Raw genomic sequence first — 24,916 nt, forward strand, 5'->3', positions numbered from 1 at the left:
CTATGAGCGTGCCTGTTCAGGGCTGCTCACAGTCCGTGGAAATCACGGAATCACGGTCACTCCGGGGTGTGCTGTGGCTCTTCCAGAGTGCTGTGACTACAGCGGCCTCTGAGCAGAGGCTTTCTGCATCCAGACTGAATAATCAGCTCCCAAAAAGCAGGGTAAGCCCTACTGGATCCGTGCTGGTTCTGGGAGACACAATGAAGCAGGAACGTTTGCAGTTCTCTCAAGTGAAGTTCGCTTGGAAAATACCTGGGAAAAGTTGTACTCTGGGCTTCCCTTTTTGAGGACCAGTGCTCCTTAAGCAACTGGTAGTCTCTGCCTTTGGTCTCCCAGAACATCGGCCGGTTTTGGTACACTAGGCAGTGACATCCCTGATCAGAAAACTCGAGTTGCGATGCAATAAAAAAGTGGAACTCTTGAAGAAAAATTAAACCTGTCACCGCTATGGGTGTAGTTTTTAATAGCACTTTTTGTTCTGAAGCACTTAATATGTTGTCCAAAATAGACACCTAATTATAACTGCCACATTAAGAGCCTTTTTAGTAAACAATTAACATATTACGCACATCTCTTCCAGGAAGGAGTGGGGGGAATGGGTAGGTTGGCTCAATTTTGGTTTTTCAGATGCCATAAACTAAGAATTGTAGGCTCTGGAGCGGGAGGGATCAAAATACCTTCCTGGGAGCTCGCGAGCACATCTTCAGTGCACCAACCACTCTCCCCACGCCTGGCACCCTTCCTGGGCTTCCTCTGAGGGGGGGGGGAGGAGAAAAACCTGTTGGTTGTTTCTAAGAAGAGTCTGTTGGTGATGTGTCTGTGACACATCGCTGTCGGCGATGCGTCAGTACGAAAGCATGGTCTGTTCCCTTCCCCAGGGCTGCGGCTCGTGGCTTTCACTGTTGCCTGCAAACCGCTTCGATGCACAGGTGTAGGGTTTGGCACGTTGGTGTTCGACTCGAGTTCTGCCGAGCAGCAGGGCGGGATGCAGCAGCCAGCCCTCGGCTTGCAGGACTGCGGAGCTTCACGCTTCATCCATAGCATTAACGTTGATCTCGGGCCACCGGCGCGAATGGGCGAAGGGCAGTAAACCCTCGCGAGCCCGGAATGTCTTTGCTGGGTCGATGGAGATGTCCATGTTCTCCTGTACTCTCACACCAGCATTAGCCAGTATCTCCATCCTGTTTGTTTTGCCCAAAACCTTCAATCCTATTTTGCTGCCACCTCAAGTGAGAAAGCGAGGCTGCAGATTTCCACCTAACAAATCTTTTCCGTGGTGGCCGGCCGAGTGGGCGACGGCGTCGGCAGTCCCTGCCGCCTGGGAAAGATGCTTCAGCTCATACCACAAACCACTGGTGCTTTCTTACTGTCCTGAAATACGGTTCTGCTCTCAGGAGTATCTCCAGGGTTTCCCTGGTTTTGCTACCTACCAGCTTGGGATCTCCTCGACTCTCTGCTGCTGCCGGGACAGTTTCCTCTTAATTTGGCTGGTCATTATTGCTGTGACGGGCATGAAAAGTCCAGCTTCCAGATCAAGGCTGGCTGGGCAATACCAACAAAAGAGAAAGTCAGGGAAGGTTTTCGTTATCCATGTTAAAATTTGGCTGAAACAGTGTATAACAGCATAACTAGTCTTTAGGACAGAACCCCAGTTCAGGGTAAGGAGGACAAATAGTGGTAGGAGTGATAAACACAGATGGCTCTTGTTGTGCAGCTCCTTCTGAAAGTCTGGAAAAATCACTGTTGGCAAAGCAACGTGAAGCTGATAAACTCTTTGGGATGGGCAGTACTGGCGTGGGTGAAGGCGATGGAATGACTAGCTTGTATTGAACGAATGACACTTTATAAAACTGTGATTTCTTGAAATTTAACGTTTTTTGACCTGCGTTTTCACAGGGAGAAAAAAAAATAAAGCTGAAAAAAAAAAGAGTCTTCATTCTCATTGCTACTGGTTTGATACGTTGTCCCAGGAAACAAGACAGTGATGCTGAATAAGACATTTTTCAAGAAGGGAAGCCTGGTCTGATGAAACTGTGCTATGTATTACCCTTGGTTTTGGGGGATGCAGGGATAATTCCTTTCTGGGTATGAAGAGACAGCAGTAACTTGGATCTGAGCGCAGAATTCACTAAACATACTGGCATCTCCCTCTGATTCCAAGTAGATGGTCCCTTTTCCTCCTCCTGTCCCGTTGCGGGCAGTGGGATTCGCTGTACTGGGAGCTGCTGGGTCTTGCCCTCAGTGGTGGGAAGGTGGGTCTGGGATCCTGAGGTACGAGGTCAGGCTGGTGGAGCTCCGGAGCTGCTCGCTGTTGGTGCGGGAGCTGTTTGGCCCCACTGGGGTGGTGCCTGTCTGTTAAATCAGCGCCGGGGACTGGAGATGCGCCTGTGGCATCGCTGGCGAGCCAGTGTCGGCGGCTAACGTGAAATGTAAACCCCAAACTGAAGTTTGGAGGGCGTTGCTGTCACATAGCCATGTTTGTACTGTGACCACAGGAGTCGGATCAGTCGTCCACAAAACAAGGTGTTTTGTCACTAGACTTCCCTCTAAAGGTACAGACGGGCTCAGGGAAGCACCAGCCCACCTCTTGTGTCTGAGGGTGGCCCTGCTGAGCAGTGGCATGAAAGAGCTTGTGCTGGGCCTTTGTGCTGGACCTAAGCCTCTCCCCGAGCCGGCTGCTCCTCCGCGCTGTGGGTGGCAGAAGCTGTGGCTTCCTCACCCAGGTAGCCCAGCAGAGATGGGTACGTGCCTGTGCAGGTGCCTGGGGTCTGGTAGGTGCCTCCTCAGGGACACTTGTGTAATGAGAAGTGGGACTGCCCCTCGGAAGAGCCACAAGTCCTGGCTTTTCCCTTCTGTTTTCCTCTGGCACTCTTATTCCTCATGTCTTTACCCATTAGATCACTGCTGCTGGTCCTGGAAGGATCTGCAGGGCTGAGTTTGACGTTACCCTACCCCCAGCTGCAGTCATGGGCAAGTCAGAAATATATCTGCCACTTAAAAATGTTCAAAGGAGCACGGTCACAGCTTGTCCTTGCACAGGAGATCATGCGGTGGTAGAGGAACAACGAGCAGCAGCTCGTGCATCCCTTCCCTGCATCCCTTCCCTGCATCCCTTCCCTGCATCCCTTCCCTGCATCCCTTCCCTGCATCCCTTCCCTGCATCCCTTCCCTCCATTGCAGCATCACCCCCCCAAGCAAAGCCTCACCCCTTCTCCCAGACAAGTGCTTTATCCTTAGAGTCATTTTATTACCAGTTCTGCTTTAGATTAGACAGGCCTTCAGGATACAAAAATAATGTATACAAATTAGCAGTTAATGTTTTTACATTTGTGGCTTAAAGGCATTTCTATAAGTTACACATTCCTTTCCCTTCCCTCCCCTTCGAGCTTGTGTGCGATGCTGAGCCGGTCAGCGCTCGGCGGCGTAATTACAGCAGGAATCTGGCTCACAGCGAGGATTATCCCGGTCAGAAGCTGGGGCTGGTGAGAACCTACACGGCAGCTCCTCGCCGCAGGGCGAGCGGGGGCCGGTTAACGAAGTAAATGCATTAAGGGGTTAATTGCGACAGCGCGGGGCTGGGATTCACTGGGCAGCAGCAGGGCAGGTGCGTTATTCCAGAGGCTCTGACCTCTTCTGCGTGATTCCAGCACCGACCCTGCAGCGGTTTTGGGATGGCGGTGGCGGCTGCAGGGGCTGGGGGCTGCTCAGCGCCCGCTGCATGTCGCATCCTGCAGCTGCCGGCTAACGGGGCGCAGCCTCGTGCTCCCCGAGGGCTGATGGGCACTGGTGGCTCCCAGAGGCTCCAGCCCCGACAGTGGAGGCGGATGCTGGGGATGCAGGTGGGCAGAGCTACGTACCACCTCGCAGAGACTCGAGGACAGTAAAGTGCTTGACCTTGCTGCTGATTGTCGCAGCTCCGGAGCCTCCCCTGCGGCGCGGAACTTGCCGCAGCCTTAGGATCCTGGTGAGACCCTGTACATGGGTGTTGCAGCCCCCTGCACCACAGCACAGAGGTGTTTGAAGGAAGACGTATCAAATGACTGTAAAATAGCACCCCTGCCAGCTCCTGGGGTACGGGAAGCGCCCAGGGTGGGATCTTTGCAGCAGGCTCCTCGCTGGAGAGGCGGCGAACCGCTCGGCTCTGCGGCGGAGAACGCGGGTCTCGATGGGCTCCGCAAGGCCGGGGGAGACGCGCAGGGACGGCGGCGGCCCCGGCTCAACAACCCTCCTCCCCTCCCGCGGCGGGAAATCAAAGGCACCAGCAAGCGGAAGAGCGGGGCACGCGGGTGCGCAGGGCTGGCCCCGACACGGGCGTGCGATGGAGCAGCTCTGGGGTAGGGATGGGGCAGCCCCTCTTTTCCTTCCAGGACAAGCTGGGGCCCATTCTGTGCTCCCCCCTCCCTGCCCGTACCCCAGACGGTCCCCCAGCCTCGCCAGCCTGGAGGAGAGGAGCTCGGAGGCATCGCTAAGCAAGCGCCAGGGGATCCCAGTGCCGGACCCCAGGGCATGCAGGGCGGCAGCTGGCACGCTGAGCGGTTGGAGCAACTAGGAGCGGGCCCTGTCCCTGCGTCCCGCATCGTTCCGGGCCGGCGGGATGACGTCCTGCGGTTCCATCTGCGTCGGGAGGATGGTCCTGCCCCGGTCCTGGCAGCTGCAGGGCCGGCGCCGGTCACAGCGAGATGTCCGGCGTCGTCTGCAGGTTCTGCCCCGCAGCCCGTTTCTTGGCGCTGCCGCGGCCCTTGTCCGCGCGCCGGTAAGGGTTGTTCCGCAGATCTGCACCGGGAGAACGCGCGGAGGCTGCCTGAGCTCCGCCTGCCCACCCTGGCACTGCCTGGCACCCATCACCGCCCAGGGTCACCCCGTCTGGGTACAGGGATGCTCGGGAGAAGCCCGACCCACTGCAGGCAGAGACAGGAGGAGCAGCAGCTACGAACCACCAGCCCACGGGACCCCCTTTCGCTGCCTGGCACTGTACCGCGGGGCTGATGCCACGGTGCCCTTAGGGTTGGCATGGGGCAGAGTCAGCCAATCTGCCACGCAACCAGAGGTGTCAAGAGGCCAAGAAAGGCAGGAGGGTGGCAAAGTCGGCAGCCCCTGCCCTCGCCCCGCGCCCGGCTGCCCCCACGTTACCTACAGAGGACTCTCCTCGTTGAAGCTCACGTCGCAGAAGAGCCGGGACGAGCGTTTGCCCGTCCGGGCCGTGAAAGGAACAGTTTTCAGAGCTGAGCAGAGCAATCCAGAGAGACAGCGAGGAGGAGGAGGAGGAGGAGGGAGGAGGAAGAAGCAGAAGAGGGAGGAAGAGCTATGAGACAGGGCAGAGAGCGCTCGGCGGCTTTGCCACGTGGGACGGGAAGGTGCTCCAGGGGGGTTTGGTCCCCACCATGGGGCTCGGTGGCCCTCCAGCTCCAGGTTGTGACAGCCCCCCATCAGCGAGGGTCTGCCCGCAGGTTTGCTGCAGGGGGGCACCCGGCCCCTCACCCGAAATAATCTCCCACCTGAAATAATGTCCTCGATGGCCCCGTCTTTGCCTTCGTAGATGAGCGGCTCCTTCACCATCTGCTTCTTCTTCAGCTCAGCGATCATGTCCATCTGCTGCCGCTTGGCTTTCTGGGCGGGCAGCTGCGGTGGGGACGGCACGGGGTGAACGGCGTGGCCTCTCGCTGCCCCCCAAAAGGGCTGGGGGTTCCCTCGTCTCCCCTCCCCACCCAGCTCTCCCTCCCCACCACCTCCTTTGCCCTTCCCCACCACACAGCCCCCTCAGGGCTGCCCCCCCAGGACAGAGACGTGGGGCAGCTTCACCTCGGGCTGCTCCCCGCTGCCGGGGGGGGCGGATTCCGCCTCTTTGGCCGCGGCCTCTTGTTTCTTCCACAGCTCGATGTCCTGCTCTGCTTTCTGGGAGAGACACAGGGGGGATGCACTGAGCTGGGGGGGGTCTGAGACCGCAGCTCCCCCCCCCCTTCCTCTCCTTGGCAGCCCCCAGTTTGCCCCAACCCAGCTCCAGCATCTCCCACCAAGCCCCAGCCTTGCGTGTGGCTTTTGCTGGTCACCCCAAAGTGAAGTCCGACCCCTCCGACCCCCCCAGAAACAGGGCACACCCCCCCGGCCCCTCCTACCTTGTAGGCTCTGATGAAGCGCATGAACATGGGGAAGAAGGTGGTGGGGGGACTGGTCTTGGGGTTCTCCCCAAAATACTCCACGGCCGACTCGTACGCCTCCTGCGGGCAGAGACACCCCGGTGCAGGGTGGGCTGCATTGCCCACCCCGTCACCCACCCTATTGCCCACCCCCTCCTCCCAGCCTCTCCCACCTTGCCGTCCTCCTCCGCATCCCCCCCAGCTCCCAGCTCTCCTGCCGGAGCCATGGCCCACCTGGAGCCTTTCCCACGGGGCAGAGGGCACCCCGGGGTGTCCCCATGCAGGAATGGGGGCACCCGATCCTGCCCCACAACCCCACGCTCCCCCCCCGGCACCCACCTTGGCGGTTTTGCTGTCAGCCTGCAGCTTCTCCATCACTTCCGAGTTGACCTTGAGGAAGTCCTTGAGGACGCGGCTGTCGTCCTGCAGCATGAACTCCTTGCGGGTCAGCTCCATCCCCTGCTGCAGGCTCCGCACGTCCTGCAACACGCCGTCCAGGGAGACTGCGGGGAGGGCGAGACGCAGCAGGGTCAGGACAGGCTTGGAGAGCCCCTGTGGGCACCCCCTGCCCGGCGCCCGTGGGCGCTACCTGTGCCCGCCTTGTCGAGGAAGTGCAGCTCGGTGTGGAAGCCCGTCAGCTCCGGGTACTTCTCCATGATCACCCGCACCAGGTAATGCAGCAGCGTTTGCTTGCGGTCCGTCGACTTCATCTCCAGGAGCTGGGAGAGGGCAGCATCAACCCCAACCCACATCCCACCGCCACACCTCACCCCTCCGGGCTCTGGTGACCTTCCAGCCCCACGGCTGGTTCTGCACCCCTCCAGCCCCACGGTTGGTTCCCATCTTTCTCCATCCCCACAGCTCATCCTCTCATCCCTCCATCTCTCCATATCTGGTCCCTGCATCCCTCCAGCCCCATGGTTGACTTCCATGTCTGTTCATCCCTATAAGCTGGTCCTTGCATCCCTCCATCTCTCCATATCTGGTCCCTGCATCCCTCCAACCCCACAGCTAGTTCTTGTGTATCTCCAGCCCCTTAACTCCTCCCTGTGCCTCTCCGACCTTATAGATGGTCCCTTCACCCCTCCATCCCCACAGCTGATTCCTCTGGCCCCCACATCCCTGCGGCTGGTCCCCACATCCCTATAGCTGCTCCACACCTCTCCAAACCCTATCGATGGTCCCTTCATCCGTCCATCTCCATGGTTGCTCCCCACATCCCTATAGCTGCTCCCCATGCCTCTCCAAACCCTGTAGATGGTCCCTTCATCCATCCATCTCCATGGCTGCTCCCCACACCCCTATAGCTGCTCCCCATGCCTCTCCAAACCCTATAGATGGTCCCTTCATCCCTACATCCCTACAAGCTGGTCTTCTCATCCTTCCATCCCCACAGCAGGTCCCCATGTCCCTCTACCTCTACGGCCGTTCCCTGTGTCCCCACCCCCGAGGCTGGTCCCCGGGAACCCCCCACCACCCGTACCGCGTCGAGGCTCTGCAGCCGGAAGCCGTAGGCTGCCCCACGCTTGCTGCTGTTCATGTAGTTCCCGAAGGCCAGGACGATCTGCGGAGACATGACGGCTCAGGGACACAAACCGGCATGGATGTGGCACCCCGGGGTGGGGGCGCAGTGCCTACCCGCGCCCTGGCACCCCCAGTGTGCCCCCGTCAGGGCCACCATACCCCAAAGCCCTCCTCACCTCGAGGATGTTGCGCAGTTTGCTGGAGGACTTCAGGGACATGGAGGCGGCGATGATGGCGTTGAGTTGCTGCGGGCGGGAGGAGAAGCGCGTGGGTCTCGCTGCAGGATGCCACCACCCACAGCTGCCCCACAGCCACCCCTCAGCACCCACAGCCACCCCCAGCACCCGCAGCTGCCCCCAGCCCCCACAGCCGCCCCCCACCCACCGGCATGAGCAGCTGGGCCGTGTCACTGAAGTTGCCCAGGAAGATCATGACGTTCATGCGCTCGGCCAGGCGCGGGATCTTGCTGAAGCGGATCATGAACCGGTCCTCGTCCGAGAGCTCCTCCGGCGGCTGCTGCTCCCGCTCGAACTTCCCGATGAGCGTCCGCTCGTACTCAGTGGGCAGGAAGCGCAGCAGCAGCTCCAGAAAGTCGAGGCTCAGGGCTTGCTGGTCGTACCTGTGGGTGGTGGGAGACCCCCCCAGCACAGTCAGACCCTGCAGCAGGTCCCTCAACGCCCCCATCACCCATAACTGGTTCCCACCTTCTTCCACCCCCACAGCTGGTCCCCACATCCCTCCATCTCTCCGTATCCAGTCCCCACATCCCTCCATCCCCATGGCTGGTGTCATCGCTCCTCCAATCCCAGCACACCCCACGCCATCCCAACCCTTCGGTGTAGCCAGGCTTTCACCCAACCTTCTCCCAACCTTCTCCCATAGAGGAGGGGACACTCACGTCTCGATGGCTGTGCAGATGTCCTGGATGCTGCGGCCACCCTTGCGGAGGGTGATGGCCAGGTTCTTGGCTCGGTTGGACTCCATGAGGGTGACCTTGCTGGGAGCCTTCTGCGTGGCCTTCACCTTGAGGGCACTGATGTCCACGCCGGGGCCCTGCGCCTTGGTCTTGAACTGCTCCTCAAAGTCACTCATGTCCAGCTCCTGCGGGGAGACAGGGCTGAGGGCACAGCGGGGAGGTGACGCAGGACATCTGGGACGAGGATGGGACCAGAGGACCAGGACAAGGGGTGGAGGAGGGAGAGGATGAAGATGGAGGAAGGGCATGAGGTCAAGTTTAAGGGATGAGGATGGGGCAAGGAGACAAGGACAGGACAAGCAGACAGGGAGGGGGTAAGGAGAGGATGAGCGGACCAGAGGATGAGCACGAGGAAGAAGACATGGACAGGATGTGAGGATGGAGCATGGACAAGGACGGGGTGCCAGGAGAAGGACAGCAGATCTCACGTTGTCCCTCTCCATGGCACCAAGCAGCAGTTCCAACCTCCAGCTCCTCCGGCAGCCAAGTGACACCCCGGACGGGTGCAAGGTGGGCACGGGGGCAACCTCAGCGCGGGTGTGACTAGGTCACTGCCCCCCCCAGGCCCCTCCACGTCCTCACCTGCAGCACCTTCTCGTCGTTGAGCTCAGTGAAGACGGTGCCGTCGATCTGGCTCGGCTTCAGTGCCACCCAGTTGAAGACGGGCATGCGGAACTTGGTCTGGATCGGCTTCTTCACCTTCACTGTGGGGTGACAGGAACACGTCACGGGGCGGGGGGTCCCAAACCCACCCCAGGGTGCCCCCAGCCCTCACCTGGGGGACGTCCCCACCAGCCCTGGGCCACACTTACCTGACCGGCCAGTGGCGGGGGGGGCACCCAGCCCGGCGGGGAGCACCCCACCAAGGGGTGGGGGAGGTGGGGGGGGGAGAACGGGCCCCTCCAGCCCCCCCGGGGGTGGCGGGGGTGGAGGTGGCACTTGGACACCCGGGAGTGGAGGGGCTGGAGGTGGGGTGGTGGCTGTGGGCAGAGGGGGGGCGGGGGGCGGGGGGGGGCCGGGCTCAGCCCCCGGCAGCGGCGGAGGGGGTGGAGGGGGTGGGGGGGGTGGGGTGGCAGCGGGTGCTGGGGGGGCAGACAGAGCCGGAGCCGGAGCATCTGCAACAGAAAGAAGACGAGGGTGAGGTGGTGGCCCTGCGGGGCGCAGTGCCACCGCCGCGTTTCCTCTGCCACCGAGTGCCTCTGCGTCCCCGGGCACGTCCCCGCGCCCTGCCTCAGTTTCTCTGCCCAGAGACGCGTCGTCACCCCTCCTCCCACCGGGTGTCCCCGCCGGGAAGGGAAGGGGCCGTCACGGGCTGTCCCCATCCCCCCTGCGCGGCGGTACCCGTGCCGGTGGCCGTGTCCTCCCCAGTAACCACGGGGGCTGCGGGGGTTTCTATGACGACGGGGACGATTTCGATGGCGACGTCTCCGTCGGGCCCACGCAGGATGTGCACCAACCCCTTCTCCTCCAGCTCGGCCAAGCGCCGCTCCAGCGCCAGCCGGTAGCACTCCTGGGGCTGCGGGGCCGGCGGGCTGGGGGGCCGCGGTGGGCTCAGCTGCTCCTGCAGCGGTGACAAACCCCGGCGCGTCACCGGCGTCCCACCGCACCCCTTCCCCCCGGCACCCATCCCTCCCTCCAGCACCGCGGCACCCGCGGGCGCTCACCCGCAGCGCCTCCAGCTCCCGCCGCGCCTGGCTCAGCTGCTTCTCCAGCTCCGCTATCTTGGCCATGGAGTCGTTCTCCGCATCCTGCAGCTTCTCCGTCAGCTGCGGGGAACGCGGCGCCGTCGCTCAGCCCCGGCCCGGGTCCCTCCCTCGGGGCTGGCGTCAGCGGCTCCTGCCCACGCGCCCACGGCCCACCTGGCTGACGTGTTCCTGCAGCTCCTCCATGTGCTCCAGCACGGCTGTCTTGGTCTCCGAGTCCTCCAGCATGGCCCCCACGTCGAAGACGTTGTCCAGGTAGGCTTGGATCTGCACCTGCAGCTTGTCGCTCTCGGTGAGACGGAGGTTCTGCCAGAGGGGAGCCGGTGGCACCGTCACGGCCAGTGGTACCCACCTCCAGCACCCACCCACCCACCTCCGGCTCAGCACCGGTGGTGCGGGATCACCCACCTCCAGGTACTGGTCCAGCCCCAGGTGGGTGAATTCGTACTGCAGGAAGACGCGGAAGTTCATGTTCTCCACCGAGTGCACCACGATGTTGATGAACTGCATGCAGGCCACCTGCGGGGCGGGCACGGGCTCAGCGCGGCCACCAGCATGGCACCGTGGCCTCGCAGTCCTTGGGGACACGGTGCCCTGGGGACCATGTGATGGATCGGTGGCCATCGGGGACATGGTGCCCCGGGGACCATGCGGTGGATCGGTGGCCATCGGGGACATGGTGCCCCGGGGGAATGGATGGTGGTTCCATCCAGCTGGAATTGGATGGACCAGCAGCCCTTGGGGACACCATGGCCTGGGGACATCGCGGTGGCTGAGCCGTCCCTGGGGACACAGTGCCCTGGGGACACTGGAGCACCAGCCCCACTAGCTGCTCACCATGAAGTCGATGTTGGTGTCCTCGTTTCGAAAATACTCCATCAGCTTCTCAAAGCGGTTCTTCTCCCCGCAGACCTGGGGTGGGAGGAGGGGGCTGAGGGTCGGGAGGGAGACAGCCAGGGTGGGCACCCAGGGTGGAGGCACTTGCTGGTGACACCATCCCAACCCTGCCAGGTGCTGCCTGGTGCCCAGTCCAACTGGGACATGGCCCTGGGGACACGCGGTGGCATGGGGCCACCAAGCCCAACGGCTGGAGCACCCACAAGCAAGACATGGATGGGCATTTTTAGGACAGAGGATGCCCCAATGACACAGGGCTCTGCCACGCTTAGGGAAACTGAGGCACGAACCCAGCCAGAGGTCAGGGTGGGGACTGCACACCCCTGCTGGGTGCCTCACCTCCTTGAAGTTGTCAAAGGCAGCCAGGATGATGTCGTGGCCACCCCGGACCAGGCAGACGGCGGCCAGCAGCTCCAGCACCAGTGCCTTGGTCCTGCAGAGCCACAGGGCATGAGGGGGTTGGGCCGCGGTGCAGGCGGGGGGCCGGGGGGAACAGGAGGACAGGGGACAGGTCCTACCGGGCGCTTTTGTTGTTGAGGCTGAGGGCGATCTCGTTGACGCAGGCTGGGTGGTTCATCACCAGGCTGAAGCCAGACTTGGGGCGGGGAACAGGAGTGTTAACGGCAACGTTCATCCTCCTGTCTCCACCCCAGGGATGCTCCAGGACCCTGGGACATCCCCACGCCACGTCCCCACCAGCCAAGATGTTGAGTGAGGCCATCTCAGAGCAAGGGGCTGGAGAACGGATCCCACCCCACCCAAACCCTGACCCCGAAGCTGGTTTTGGGGAGTGCCAGGGGGGTCCCCAGTCACCTCATCCCACCTGGTAGTTCATGATGGCGCGGAGACACATGATGCAGACGTGGACGTCGTCCTTCTGGCTGACGAGGCGGGAGTTCCTCAGCGCCTTCCTGCTGTGCGAGGGGTTGAGCCTGGGCGGGAGAGAGGGTGGCTGAGTGGGCGCCACGGCGGAGGTGGCCGGCGGGCGCAGCGCAAGCAGAGAGCGGGCAGCGCGGCGGGGGGTGGCAGCAGGGACAGCGGGGGGCACCTGGGCAGTTCCGCCCCCCACGGGAGAGACCCCATCGTGTCCATCCCCATCTCCAAGCCCTTGGGGTGATGGTGGTGGTGGGATGGAATGGGATGGAATTGGGATGGAATGGGATGGAGGGACCACCTGGTGCAAATGGGTAGTCTCGGTGGCTCACCGGGGTGGGCAGGAGCTGCCGGGTGACCGGGGGGTACTGTGCCCATCACTGCCGGGGGCGCCGCAGGGGACACCGGGGTGGACGTGGCGGAGGAGGGTGTGGATGTGCTGGTTCGAGAGGCAGCAGCTGGAGGCACGTTAGAGCCTGCGGGACAGGAGGGAGAAACGGGGCTCCTGCGTGGCCCCTGGGACACCCTGGCTTTGGGGGGGAGGGACGGGACAAGAGCTGGGACCCCCCCACACACAGGTGCCACGTCACCCCTGAGCTGTCCCTGGGGCTGGAGCTGCAGACACCATCTGGGGTGGGTCCCCGAGGTGCCACGTTATGGCTCCTGGGGTGTCCCCTGGGCCCCACCCCCCACCTGCCTGGGACACCCCACAGGCATCGGCTCCGACGTGGGGTCCCCCGGCCCTGGCACCTACCGTCAGCACGGCCCCCGGCAGCGTGCAAGAGAAGAGCAGGGTTAGCGGGGGCGGGGGGCAGCAGGGGTGAGCGGTGACAAGCGAGAGCCCCCGGTCACTGCGGCGGGGGGGGCGCAGGCCTGTTCCTCCGTCCTGACTTTACATCATGGCGGGGCTGGGGGGGAGCGATTTGCTCCCATAAAATCTCGGGAATGGCCAATTTTTGCTCATTCCCGGGCTCCGGGGCAGAGGGACACACTGATCCAGCCCGGCCCCTGGCGGGGTTGTGTCCCCGTCCTCCCCCCCCCAAAACCAGCCCTGGGGATGCATTTTTGGGACCGGGCCTGCGTCTTCCCGCCGAGCCCGGGGGGTGCAGCGTGGCGGGGACCAGGGATGGGACGGGGGGGCCCCAGGCGGTACCTGGCGGTGAGGTGTCGCGCTTTGGAGGAGCCCTGGGGTGGGGACGAGGAGCTGCTTTTGCTCAGGTCCTCCAGTGAGCGCTTGTCGCAGCCCGGGCTGCCGTTCTCGGTGCTCTCCATGTCGTACCTGGGGGGGCCGCGGGGACGGGTGAGACATGACGTGGCACCCCCCCGCTCTGGGGTGCCCGGGGGTGGGGATGTTCTGCTCAACACCGTCCTTAGCTCCGTTGCTGCCGTGATGGGAGACAGCACCCACAGGGACCCCCCCGCCAGCCCCCTCCCAGGGTCCCGGGGGTGGCTGATCCTGGGGAAGGATCCCTTGGGGAAGGGGGATGCGAGGGGGACGTACGCGACAGAGCACTGGGCGAAGGCGAGATACTCCAGCAGCACGTCCAGGCCCTTGTTCTCCTCGTTGAGGAACTCCTGGACCCAGCTGGAGGGGGAAGGAAGGGGGTCAGTGGGCTCCGCCAGCCCTCCTCACCCTCCCTGGTGTCCCCCCCGAGCAGAGTGACCCCCAGCCAGAGGTCCCCAGGGAGGGTGGGACATGCCGGGGACACGAGGTGGCACCACAAGCTGGCACTTCTCCAAGGCAGGTGGGTGCCATGGTGACCTCCCCCACACTTGGTGCCCAGGGCACACATCCTGTGGGCTCCGCTGCCACTGCTGGTGCCACTGCCGCCACGACAGGACAGCCCAGCCCCGGGTGGTGGGACCACAGGCACCCATGGCTCAGCGCCCGCCATGCCACGCAGGGCCAGGGCACCCCGGGAGGACCAGGGTGGCACCCACCTGGCAGAGCCAAACTGAGGTCCTGCAGCACCCACGGCACAGCTGGCTGCTTCCTCACTCCCGTCCTCCCACCAGAGCCCCCCAGAGGGGCAGGACAAGGCCACCGGCCCCATGTCCCACAGTCACCCCCACGTCCCACGGTCATCCCCACAGCCAGAAGTCACCACCGCGCCAGTCCCTGCCCCAGGTGACAAGGATGACACCCCCAGCTCCCCCATCCTCACCCAATGTAGTTGGTCCTCAAGGAAATCTCCAGCTCCCGGAGCACCTGCGTCGACTCCTGCACTCGCCTCTTAAACTGGGGGATGGGGAGAGCCATTGGCATCGTCCCCATGCCCGACCCACCACAGGGACAAGGGATGAAAGGGGGTCCCTCACCTTCCTGCTGACGCCACCCGTGTCCAAGTAGCTCTTCAGCTTCTGGATGTAGGCGGCCGGCGGGTTTTTCACCTGGAAACGCTCCTACGAGCCCCAGAGAGAGGATGAGACTGGGTCATCTGCTCACGGCACGGGGATGTGCCACCAGCCCCGTGGCAGCCACCATAGCCCTGTGCCCCCCCTGCGCTGCGGATGGTCGCGCATCAATGTGTAATCAGGTTAATGAGGCACCATCTCGCTAACGGAGATGTATATCAGTGCTCGGCATGTGCCAGGTTGGTGCCCGCACTGCGAGTGGCACCCGGGGACAGGGATGGCACTGGGGATGCCCTGACCTCACCTGGTCACAGATGAGCTCCCACTTCTTCTCATTGTCGTACTGGTTGAGCAGCTTCATCTTGTCCGGGGGCAGGTTCATGGAGTTCTGTGGGGTGATGGGTGTCAGGGTTGGAGGTCACCTCCAAAAACATCCCCCACCTCTCCCCTGGGGCTGTGGCACCCACTGCTCGTCCAGCACCCAGTGTCCCTGCTCAGCCGTGGGATGATGAGGACACTGGTGGGATGATGAGGACACTGGTGGGATGATGGGGACACCAGTGGGAGGATGGGGACACTGGTGGGAGGATGGGGACATCACCATCCCCAGGCTGTTGACATCCCACCAGCCACGGACCCATCAGCGATGTCCCCACCTGGGGGTCCCTGAGGACAAGAGGAAAAACTGTGCCTGTCCATCCATGTCACGAGCGCGTGGCGCTCCCGGCCTCAGCCAGCCCAGTGCCCGTCCCCAGCAGAGCTGCTCGGGGTGAGGGACAGGGCCACGGGCCCCGCTCGAGGGTGCCGGTCACCTCCGGGTCCCACCGCCGCGGGTGCGTGACGAGCCCGGCCGGTAACATCCGTGTTTCTTTAGAGCCATGATGTCAGGGTAGAGCCTGGCATGCCACCGCGTCCTTCCGTGCCGCCGTTGCACAACCCTGGCCCCCACCCCCCCCGGGGCCGCCCCAGCAGGACGGGACGTGGTTTCCGCTCTCCGAACGGCACGAGGTGGCTGCTGAAACCGCTCCGCACCGCAGCCGGCGGCTCCGGGAGGGCCCGGGTGCAGCTCCTGCCTCCGGAGCGCTCGGGGACATGGGGGACCCCCGAGGGACACCTTAGGGTGACCGGCAGAGCCTTTAACGGGGCACCCACCGTGGCTTGGGTCACACTGGGACCTCAGCTCGAGTCATGGTGGATTTAATTGCCCAGAAGACCCATTTCTTGGTGGTCTGGTCCCTGGAGAGCCTGGGCAAGTGGGCACAACGGCATGTGGAGGTGACGCGCAGCCCCGCATCACCTTTAACCACCAGTTTTGGGGTCCCCTGACATTGAGGATGAGGATGGCAGGGGTGCACGTACCCCCTGGGACACCCCCATCCTTGGGGAAAAGGTATCTTGGAAGGGTTCAGTGGCCCACAGAAGAGCAGGTCCAAGAGGAGAGGTGCCACGGTGGCCAGCAGGAGCGGAAACCTCAGTGCCCGCCTGCCCCCAGGACCTGTCGAGCTGCTTTCGCAAGAAGCCAAAGCCGGGAGACGTGGGTGGGGAGCAGCCAGCGCCCGGCTGGATGTGGCCAGCGGATGGCTCGCACGGAGAGCCGGGAAAATTAGGGTTTGGGGTCAGAAACAGCCACCCTGCGAAGCCACCGGCGCTGCCGGGCGGGCGCTGGGATGGGTGAGGTGACAGCAGCACCCGGGTGTCCCCTTTGCTGGGGGTGGTCCCCATGCTGCCACCCTCAGGATGGGTGAGACCCTCCAGGAGGGACAGGGCTGTGCCGAGGGGGCCCACGCACCCAAACACCCCACCCAGGGCTCCGGCACCCTCCGTGGGATGCTCTGTTGGGTGCCCTCAGCGGAGAGGGGCTGGTGGCACCCACCGCATGGACCAGCTCTTCCAGGGACCACGTGCGAGACCTGGAAAAACCAGGACCAAGCGTCACCAGTGGGACAAGACTCCCTGCAGGCACCCTGCCACGGGGACACAGACATGGCGGGGGGATGCTGGGGACGTCCCTATGGAAGTGGCTCTGCCACCGAGCCCCACGGTCCCTCCCGCGTGAGCGGGGCTGGGTGGGCGGCGGGATGTGCCCGCGGTTCGGGCAGGAACTGGGCCGTGGCTGCGCCCGACGGCGGCCCTGGGCGCGCACATGGGGCCAGGGGGCAGGAAGTGGCTCCGTTGTGGTCCCCGGCAGCACGAAGAAACTCGTTCTCATTTCCTGCCGGGGGGGGGAGGATGATGGGTGCTGCGGGAGGTGTGGGTCTGGGTGGGAGCTGTGGGTCTGGGTGGGAGCCGCAGGTCCGGGTGGGAGCCATGGGGCATGGCAGCTCAGCACCCCAGGGTGGCAGAGGAAGATCTGAGTCCTCCTCTTCCTGCTTGGGGGACAAGGATGGAGGGGCCACGGGGACTTACCCCACCTGCCACCATCCAGCACCCTCCAGCTGGCACCCAGCACCCTCATCCCACCCCGGCGTAGGGCTTCCCCACTTTCCCCCCACCCAACCTCCCAGCACCATGGCAGCCCATCACGTTACGGAACTGATGCCACCAAACATCCCCCTCCTGGGACACAAGGTGACACGGAGCCCACGGTGCCACCCACCCCTGTGCCCGGCGCCAGGATGTGGCCAACTGGGACCCCCCATCCACCCCTAAAACTATGACCGTGGGGGAGGCGAAGCGGCGCCGACATCATTTTCCGGTATGAAAAAAGACCTTTCCATATCGCGGCACCCGCAGCGCCGGGGCCACCGCCGGCGGAGGTGGGGGGAGGGAGCTATTTTGGGTGCCAGACACCTTCTTTTTGTTCCGCCCGCGAGCGGAGCCCAGCTCTGCACCGAGCCCCCACCCTGGCGCACGGAATCAAATCCAAAACATCCTTGAGGGAAGCATTGGCTCTGCGAAACGCCGACGGGCTCCAGTGAAAAACAGGTTGAAGCCGACGAGCGTCACGCCTGGAGCACATGGTGGGACACACATCCACGGAAAACCTCGATGGCACGTGGGCATGGGAGAGCATCCCCGTCCAGATACGGGGTACCAATCCCGTCTGCCACAGGGAAAGGGTCGGAGCGTGATGGTTTCGGGGTTTTCACCGCCCGGTTGGCCACAGGAAGGCTTGACGTCAGTGGGTGCCCAAGTTGGTGGCCGATGGACCACGTCAATCCCAGGATGCTCCATCCCTCGTGGCTGTGCAGTGTGATGGGGGGTTGGGGACTCACCCAGCCCTGCAGCACCAGCACGGTGTCCCCTTCAGCCACCCCAACTGCCACCGGACCCGTCCTCTTGCCTCTTCCCGAGGCTCAGCACCAGGCACCCAGCAGGATCAGGTCCACCCAGGGCTCTCCCACACCCCAACGTGTGGCAAACCAGGCCGAGCAACGCTCCCAGAACCAGCCTGTGGACAGATCCAGTAGAAAGCCGAACCTCAGGTTTCTTTCCCGGCTGAGCCGAGGCCAACACTACAGCCGGGACTCGCCGGTCACCGGTCCCACCGCCGAAGCCAACGGCACATCTGCAAACAGCTGCAAACATCTGCAGCAGTGACGTTTGCTGCTCTCCCCCAGGTCCCGGGAGAAGCGGCAGCGAAGCCGCCACCAGCAAAACTTCCCAGCCGGAGCAGCCCCCGGCCCCATCGGCTCCAGCCGGACCCTCCCGGCTATTTTCGGCTTCACCTCCACCACACCCTCGATTCATAATTTTATTTATATATTCCCTGATTTTTACCTCTTCATGTTCAAAAGGGGGGAAAAAAAAAATAAATCCCGACTGCTCTGAGCAGGAGCATCCGAGCATCCCCATCCCGGCAGCAAAACTGCTCCCTTTCCTCCGCTCCGTCACCGAAAAAGCCACCTCGGCACATCCCAAACCACTTGGCACAGGGACAACCCTCCCATCGCTCTGCCAAAGCGGCATCTGCCACGCTGCCCTAGCTGGGAAGACGCCAAATTTCGGGGAATAAACCGAAATTCCCCATTTCTTGGCACACAATGGGTTTATCCATCCTTTCCCGGTGCCAGTTTGGCTACTCCAAGCTCTACCATCAGCTTTTCCGCCAGGCTTTGCCCTACCAGTTCTCCCAGTTCGGGATGTCCAGCCTGGAACTTGTTTACGTGTTCTCACAGCATCACCGTCACCATGGCGACGTGCTGGTTCCGGACCATGCCCCACTGGAAGATTCCCCATCCCATCACCTCCTGCTCCATCACCCAGCTCCCCAGCTCAGGAGGTGGAGAAACTGAATCCCAAGTCCAGGAACGTGGTTGGGGTGGGTGATGGTGGAGGGACCCGTCCTCATCCCGTTTTCCCCTGAGGGGTCCCGCTGCTCCCCCACCCACGAGAAAGGGGGAAGGGAACCCGCGAAAGGCGGAAGCGAGATTGGGACAGCCGATTTCACAAGACGCCCAGTTCCCGTCTGCCCAAACCCACCCCACTGCTCCCCCCGGCTCCCGGGAAAAGGTTTTCCCTGGAGACGCCGAAGGTTCGGGTGGTGGCGAGGGTCCGGAGCATCACTTTGCCCTTTTCCGACCGTTTTTCAGCTCAGCGGTTCCGATGTAGCCAGGTGGAAAGCGCCATTTCCTGAGGCCTCGCGGAGGCGGAAGCACCCCGAGGTCCCCGTCCCCTCCCGCCACTGTCCCCGCGGCACCCGGGAGCCGGCACTGGCGCCGCTACCCAGCTCAGCCACCCACCGCACCCCCGGCGACGGGTGGCCCCCGGCGAAGCCCCTTCCTTGGGGGTTTCGGGGCGCCCACGCCGATCCCCACCTCGCAAAGCCCTTCGCCATCATCCTCTCGCGGCCGCGCCAAGCCGGAGCGGATGCCACCGGCAGTAGAGAAGCGGCATCGGCTGCGATGCCCGTCCCCAAATAATCCTCCGATAAACACCATGAGACCAAAAAAACTTCCAAATCATTTGCGCTGGGGGCTGGGATGAGGGATCCCACCGAGCAGATCCCGGCGCAGCGGCATCGGTGGGAGGTTTTGCCGGCGGCCGCTCCTGGCATGGCATTGGCAAACGGGTTCTATCTCCCGCCGGGGGGAATCAAGAGACTAAAGCAGGAATTTTTTTTCCCCCCTTCCCAACCTGACCCTCCACCACGGAGCGTTTTTGGGGAGGGCAATGGATCCAGGTTGGCTGTGCTGGCTCGGGCGGCGGGAGCGCGGCCGGCCTGGCGCGAAGGTCACGGCCGGCCGGCCCTGCTCAAGGACGGAAGCGGGAGCTGATCCCGCAGCTCCGAGCTGCCATCCCATGGGAACGCGCTTTCGCCATCGCCCGTTTCTCACCCCACGGCTGCAGCTGGGGAAACCGGGAGCGATGCCGGTGGTTTTCCCCGGCATCGCGGAGGAGGAGGAGGAGGAGGAAGGTGAAGCCGAACGCTTCGCCAGCCGCAGCACCGGCTCCTGCAGCACGCTGCCGGCGCTCCGGGCCCCGCCGCCACCGGCCCCCCGACATCCCGCGGCACCGGGGAGCCGGGATCACCCCGACAATTTAGGGCTGGATCCCCCCCCACCCCCCCCAGCACCGGGGAGGCAGCACCGGCTGCGGGGGATCCCCCGGGGCACGCCCGGGCATCGGAACGGGGGAGCGGGAAAATTCTTCTTCTTCTTCCTAATAAATACTAATAATCAAATAATAACGAGGATAATCGATGAGCATTAAAATAGTAAAGAGAACGATGATGATGATGATGAGCATAAAAAGCCCAGGTAGGATTTTGGCGCTTCCCCCCCCCCCCCCAGGGGTACCCCCCCCCCTCACCCCCCCGACTCACCAGCACGCGCCCGAAGCGCTCCTCCAGCTCGGCGGCGCCGGGCATGGGCTGCCGGGCGGGCGGCGGGGCGGCGGCGGGCACGCTGGGGGGGGGCCCGGGCAGCCGCGGCTCGCGGCTCTCCCGCCCCGCAGCCCCCCCCTCCATGCCCCCGGCCGCGTTGCCCATGGCGGGGGGCGCGGGGGGGCGCGGGAGCCGCTGGCTCGGGGCCGGTCGGGGGTTCGGGGGGGGATATTTTACCCGCCTCCCCCCCCCTCGCGCTTCTTCTCCTCCTCCTCCTCCTCCTCTGCCGCCGCTGCTCTTCGCCGTTTGCAACTTCTCCGGGGCGTTATCGCGCCGCGAACGCCTCCCGCCCCCCCCCGCCCCCCCCCCCGCCCCCGCGGGCCGCGCCCCGGCCGCGGCACCTGCGCCCCTCCCCGCGCGCGCCCGCGGCCCCGCCGCCTTTTGGGGGGGGGGGGTGACTCGGTTTGTTGAGCTGCTCTTATCGTGGTTTAGCTTCTTGTGAAATTTTTTTTTAATTTTTCATCTAATTAATTAATTAATTTATTTATTTATTTATTTATTTATTTATGCGGGTTTCTTTTAGTATTTCTATTTAAGTTTGATATTTTCCTCACTTTTTCTTTCAGTCTGCGGCTTAATTTTGGGTTTTAAGTCCCGTTTTTAGTTTATTCTGCTTATTTCATCATTGATTTTGCTTTAATTTTTCTCTTATTTATTTTATTTCTTTATTCATTTAATTTTTATTTCGGTCTATTACACGTTTTGTTGCTTAATTTCCATTTTTATTTTGTTTTTTTTTGTTTAGTTATTTATTTTACTTTAAGTTTTTCCTTATTTATTTTATTTTATTATTTATTTTATTTCGTTCTTTATTTTCTTCTGTTTTCTCTGCTATTATTAATTTTATTTTATTATTTATTTTATTTCTTTCATTCTCTTTTCTTTATTACTGTTTGGTTATTTCCTTTATTCATTTCATTCTATTTCCTTTGTCATTCATAATTTTATTTTATTATTTCTTTCATTCTATGCCCTTTATTATTAATAATTGTATTTTATCATTTATTCTATTCTGCGTATTATTAATAATTTTATTAGTTTATTTTCTTCTGAATTTTCTCTTATTTAGATTTTATTTTATTCTATTTTTTATTTTATTCTATTTTTTATTTTATTCTATTTATTTTATTTTATTTTATTTTATTTTATTTTATTTTATTTTATTTTATTTTATTTTATTTTATTTTATTTTATTTTATTTCCTCTTCAATTTATTTTTTTTTTTAAAGCAGATGGCATCCAGGAGGCGTTGGGCTCCCTCCCCTCCTCCCCCCTCTCCCCACCTCAGCCTCCCCAGCAGGGAGAGCTGAGGCCGAGAGTGTGTGACACCGGGTCTGGGGGGGTCCTCGGGTGGGGACACATGTCCAGTGCCAGCGCAGGGGGACAACGATGCCCGGAGACACCCCGGGATGATCCCGCTTTGCCACTGGGCCGGGATGAAGCCAACGAGAACCGTCTCCCCCAAGGGTGCCACGGGTGGGGGCCACGTGGGGACGGAGCCGGCGCTGGCTCTCCCCGGGATCCACGGCACCCACCGCCGCCGGCAGAGCACCCTCCGTGCGCGGCTGGGGACGCGGCGGCCGGTTTCACCCCACCGATGCGCACCGAGCGTGGACAGACGAACGCATCTGCCCCGGCTCCCGCCGTGCCCACATCAACCGCCAGAGCTCCGAACCGCTGCCAGGACAACGAAGCGCGTTATTCCGCTGAGATTTGGTGAGATTTGATGGGTTTTACTGAGATTTGGCGAGATTCGGTGTCATTTACTGAGATTTGGTGAGATTTGATGGGGTTTACTGAGCTTTGGCGGGATTTGATGGGATTTACTGAGATTTGGTGAGATTTTATGAGATTTGCCAAGATTTGCCAAGATTTAAGATTCAAGGAGACATCTGCTGACATGGAGGATGGATCAAGATGGGACCTAGGACCACCAGGATCTACCGTGATCCGGAAACCCCCCACGCAGCTCCCGGGCCGGGCACCAGCGTTACCATGTCCACCTGTCTCCTGTGGCATCTCCTGCTCGGCGAGACCTGCCGAGGTGTCGGGGCAAAGCGCTCGGCACCGCGGAGACCGGGGGAACGTGCTGGACCTGTTCCACCGCCCTCTCCAAACCCCGAACCCCAGCCGGGCGATGCGCAACGCAAGCGGGCAGCTGCCACCCATTCCCGAGCTGCCCTCGGAGCGATGCCGCGTCCTCCCTCGGCATCTCCCGGGGATTTGGGAGGTTGGAGAGGAGCCGCGGGCGGCTCGGCAGCACCGAAATCGGGGTCACCCACATTTGGGCTCGTTCTGATTTTCCCAAGCTCAATTTTGCAGTCGAAATCTCTTCATTCCATTAAATATTTCAGCATTTCATTAAACATCTCAGCATTTAATTCCCTAAGATCCCGGGTTTTAAGGGAAGGGCATTGCGACCCTCTGCAGGGACCGGGACGGCCACCCCGACACTGTCCCAGAGGTGTGCCCAGGAGGGCAGATGTCACCAGGACCATGTGTGAGGACCAGGGCTTTCACCCAGAGCTGTCCCACATTGCAGACAGGCTCTGAAATAGTGCGGGGGGGACTGTGGGAACCCCCAGGGTCCCGATCCCCCCCCTCAGCATCCTGCCCACACATCAGGATGAAACCTCAAAGGTCTCACCAGGCCCCTCCTGACTTGGGGTGGGATGTCCCATGTCAAGGGCAAGTGCGATCAGAGCAGCAGGTAGGGCTGGGCAGGATGGGGTTGACCTGAGGGACAGCTGTGGCTCTCCATCCCCAGGAGAAGCAAGGACGAGGCCTATGGTACCCTCTCCTGGCCATGACGAGGGCTGCGATGGTGGGACGAAGGCCGTGAAAGCAGGGTGTGAAGCGAGGGTGGTGCACTGGGGAGGACAGGATTTGTAGCATTCTGTGCATGGAGAGATTTGGGTTGGGCTGATCCTTGCAGGCACGAAACCGAGCTGCAAAGAGGGAACCCAGTCCTGGTCTTTGGAGTGCTGGAGGTCCTTGGTGCAGGTTGGACTTGATAGTCCTTGCACCAGCGACACCAGGAGGATGAGGCAAGGAAGTATCCTGCTCACCACTCATCCCAACCCCAGAGACTGAGATGTCTCCAGAGACGGTAGACCATCTCTGGAGATGGTCCACAAGATCACAAGCCTGTGGTCCCTTGTTTGAAGGACTTCATGCCTGTGATCTGCTCTGCTCTTGAGCCAGCCCTGCACGACCCATCCTTGGCACTGCACCTTGGGGTGAAGGTTGTTGAGCTCCGTGACCACAAAGAGCCTCCTAACCCCCTACCCAGAGCCTGGTCATGTCCTTTGAGACATGAGGACACCCCTCTTGGCTCTAGGAGCTTTGCTGAGGGACGAGTGCATCATTACTCAGGTATTATTGATGTTCCTTCAGCACTTACAGTTTCTGTCCTTGTTTAACCGCCTTTGCAGCTGTTGCCACCAAGTCCTCCTACTCTCGTGTCTTCTCTCCTTTCTCTCACCACCTTTCTGGTGTTTGACTCGCGATACGTGAAGGTTTTTATCTGACAATTTGAATTACACAGTGGCTGGTTGCCCCCTGCTCTAATAGTCCTTAAAAAGAGCATTCTGGAAACAACGTGTTCAAACAATCATCTTCCATATGTGCCCAAGGCTATTTTTTTTTTACATTAAGGTCAACCTCAGACCTAGGTTTGTATTCTTAATTCTTTTCAATTTGCTGGAAAACACACCATCGTACTCGTCTGGTTTTTTCCCCTGAATTTGCAGGTCCACAAAAAACCCCAACGATTTCTTGATGTCAGAGCTACCTAAGCAATATTTCTTCATCCAAAAAAAGCATTTCTAAACCTAGATTGTTCAGTCCAAAATAAACCCAAGACTATCATCATGATAACTTGGCAGTGAAGGACTAAGCTCTGGAAGCCCGAGGGTGTTTGGACAGCTGACCCCACCTCACAAACCTCCAAGGAGCTGGACCTAGGGGTGTCTGAGATAAGGAGGGACCTGTTTCTTGAGGTTCTCCAAGGGCATCACTCTTCCTTTCTGCCTTGATGGAGGATTTCTGATGATTTGAGGACCTACTCTGAAGTTGCGTGGCTGAGGTGAAGGTTAACCCAAGAGTGCTTCTCGATGGAAGGATCAAGATCTTAATTCCTTTGCCTCCGAGATGCTGAGATTGGATTTCTCTTTTCAGTGCTGCTGAATTTCTCGGTGATTTTAAGGAGTTCCAGGTATAACTCCACTCTTCATAGCTTTCTCAAGCGCACGTTTTAACGCGTCAAGCCATGGGAAGCAGTGGAAGGAGAAGTGTGCCTTCTGTGGGTAAATCAGCTTCTTCCGTAGTTAAATCTGTTTCTAGAGCATAAACCACAGGATTATAGAGAGAAACTTCATGTCTGGAGTCCTGGGACATGGATTTTTCAGGGCTGCGCAGAGTTTGGAAAACAGATGAAGATAAACATAGTTCCCAACCAGAAATATTTTGGTCATGTCACATGGCAAATAGCTCATCAAGGGCTTGATTATACGTAACTTGGTGTTTGCTTATCAGCTGCAGCTTGGAGGCATCGGGCCAGGTTCCCAAGGGACGCGTGTGAGTTCAGAGTCTGTGTAATGAGGAAAAACACGGAATAAATAACGGGCAG

General features: G+C 60.7%; 1 protein-coding gene across 1 annotated transcript; it reads right to left on the bottom strand.

The window, feature by feature from the left end:
- Window positions 1-1,024: 1,024 nt before the first annotated feature.
- On the bottom strand, window positions 1,025-20,391 carry FMNL1 (formin like 1). The gene is made up of 29 exons (XM_086626334.1): window positions 20,227-20,391; window positions 14,767-14,850; window positions 14,427-14,510; window positions 14,273-14,346; window positions 13,609-13,692; window positions 13,261-13,386; window positions 12,440-12,565; window positions 12,058-12,166; window positions 11,753-11,829; window positions 11,574-11,667; window positions 11,175-11,249; window positions 10,746-10,856; window positions 10,494-10,643; window positions 10,299-10,400; window positions 9,976-10,195; window positions 9,447-9,749; window positions 9,217-9,338; window positions 8,557-8,759; window positions 8,043-8,277; window positions 7,835-7,903; window positions 7,618-7,698; window positions 6,724-6,853; window positions 6,474-6,637; window positions 6,114-6,215; window positions 5,800-5,892; window positions 5,496-5,619; window positions 5,135-5,222; window positions 4,638-4,773; window positions 1,025-1,144 (listed from the first exon to the last, which is right to left on the bottom strand). The coding sequence occupies exons 1-29, from the start codon at window positions 20,389-20,391 to the stop codon at window positions 1,025-1,027; spliced, it is 3,651 nt and encodes a 1,216-aa protein (XP_086482460.1).
- Window positions 20,392-24,916: the final 4,525 nt, after the last annotated feature.

The sequence above is a fragment of the Tauraco erythrolophus genome, chromosome 25 (genome assembly GCF_009769465.1).
Source record: "Tauraco erythrolophus isolate bTauEry1 chromosome 25, bTauEry1.pri, whole genome shotgun sequence".
Classification (NCBI taxonomy): Eukaryota; Metazoa; Chordata; class Aves; order Musophagiformes; family Musophagidae; genus Tauraco; species Tauraco erythrolophus.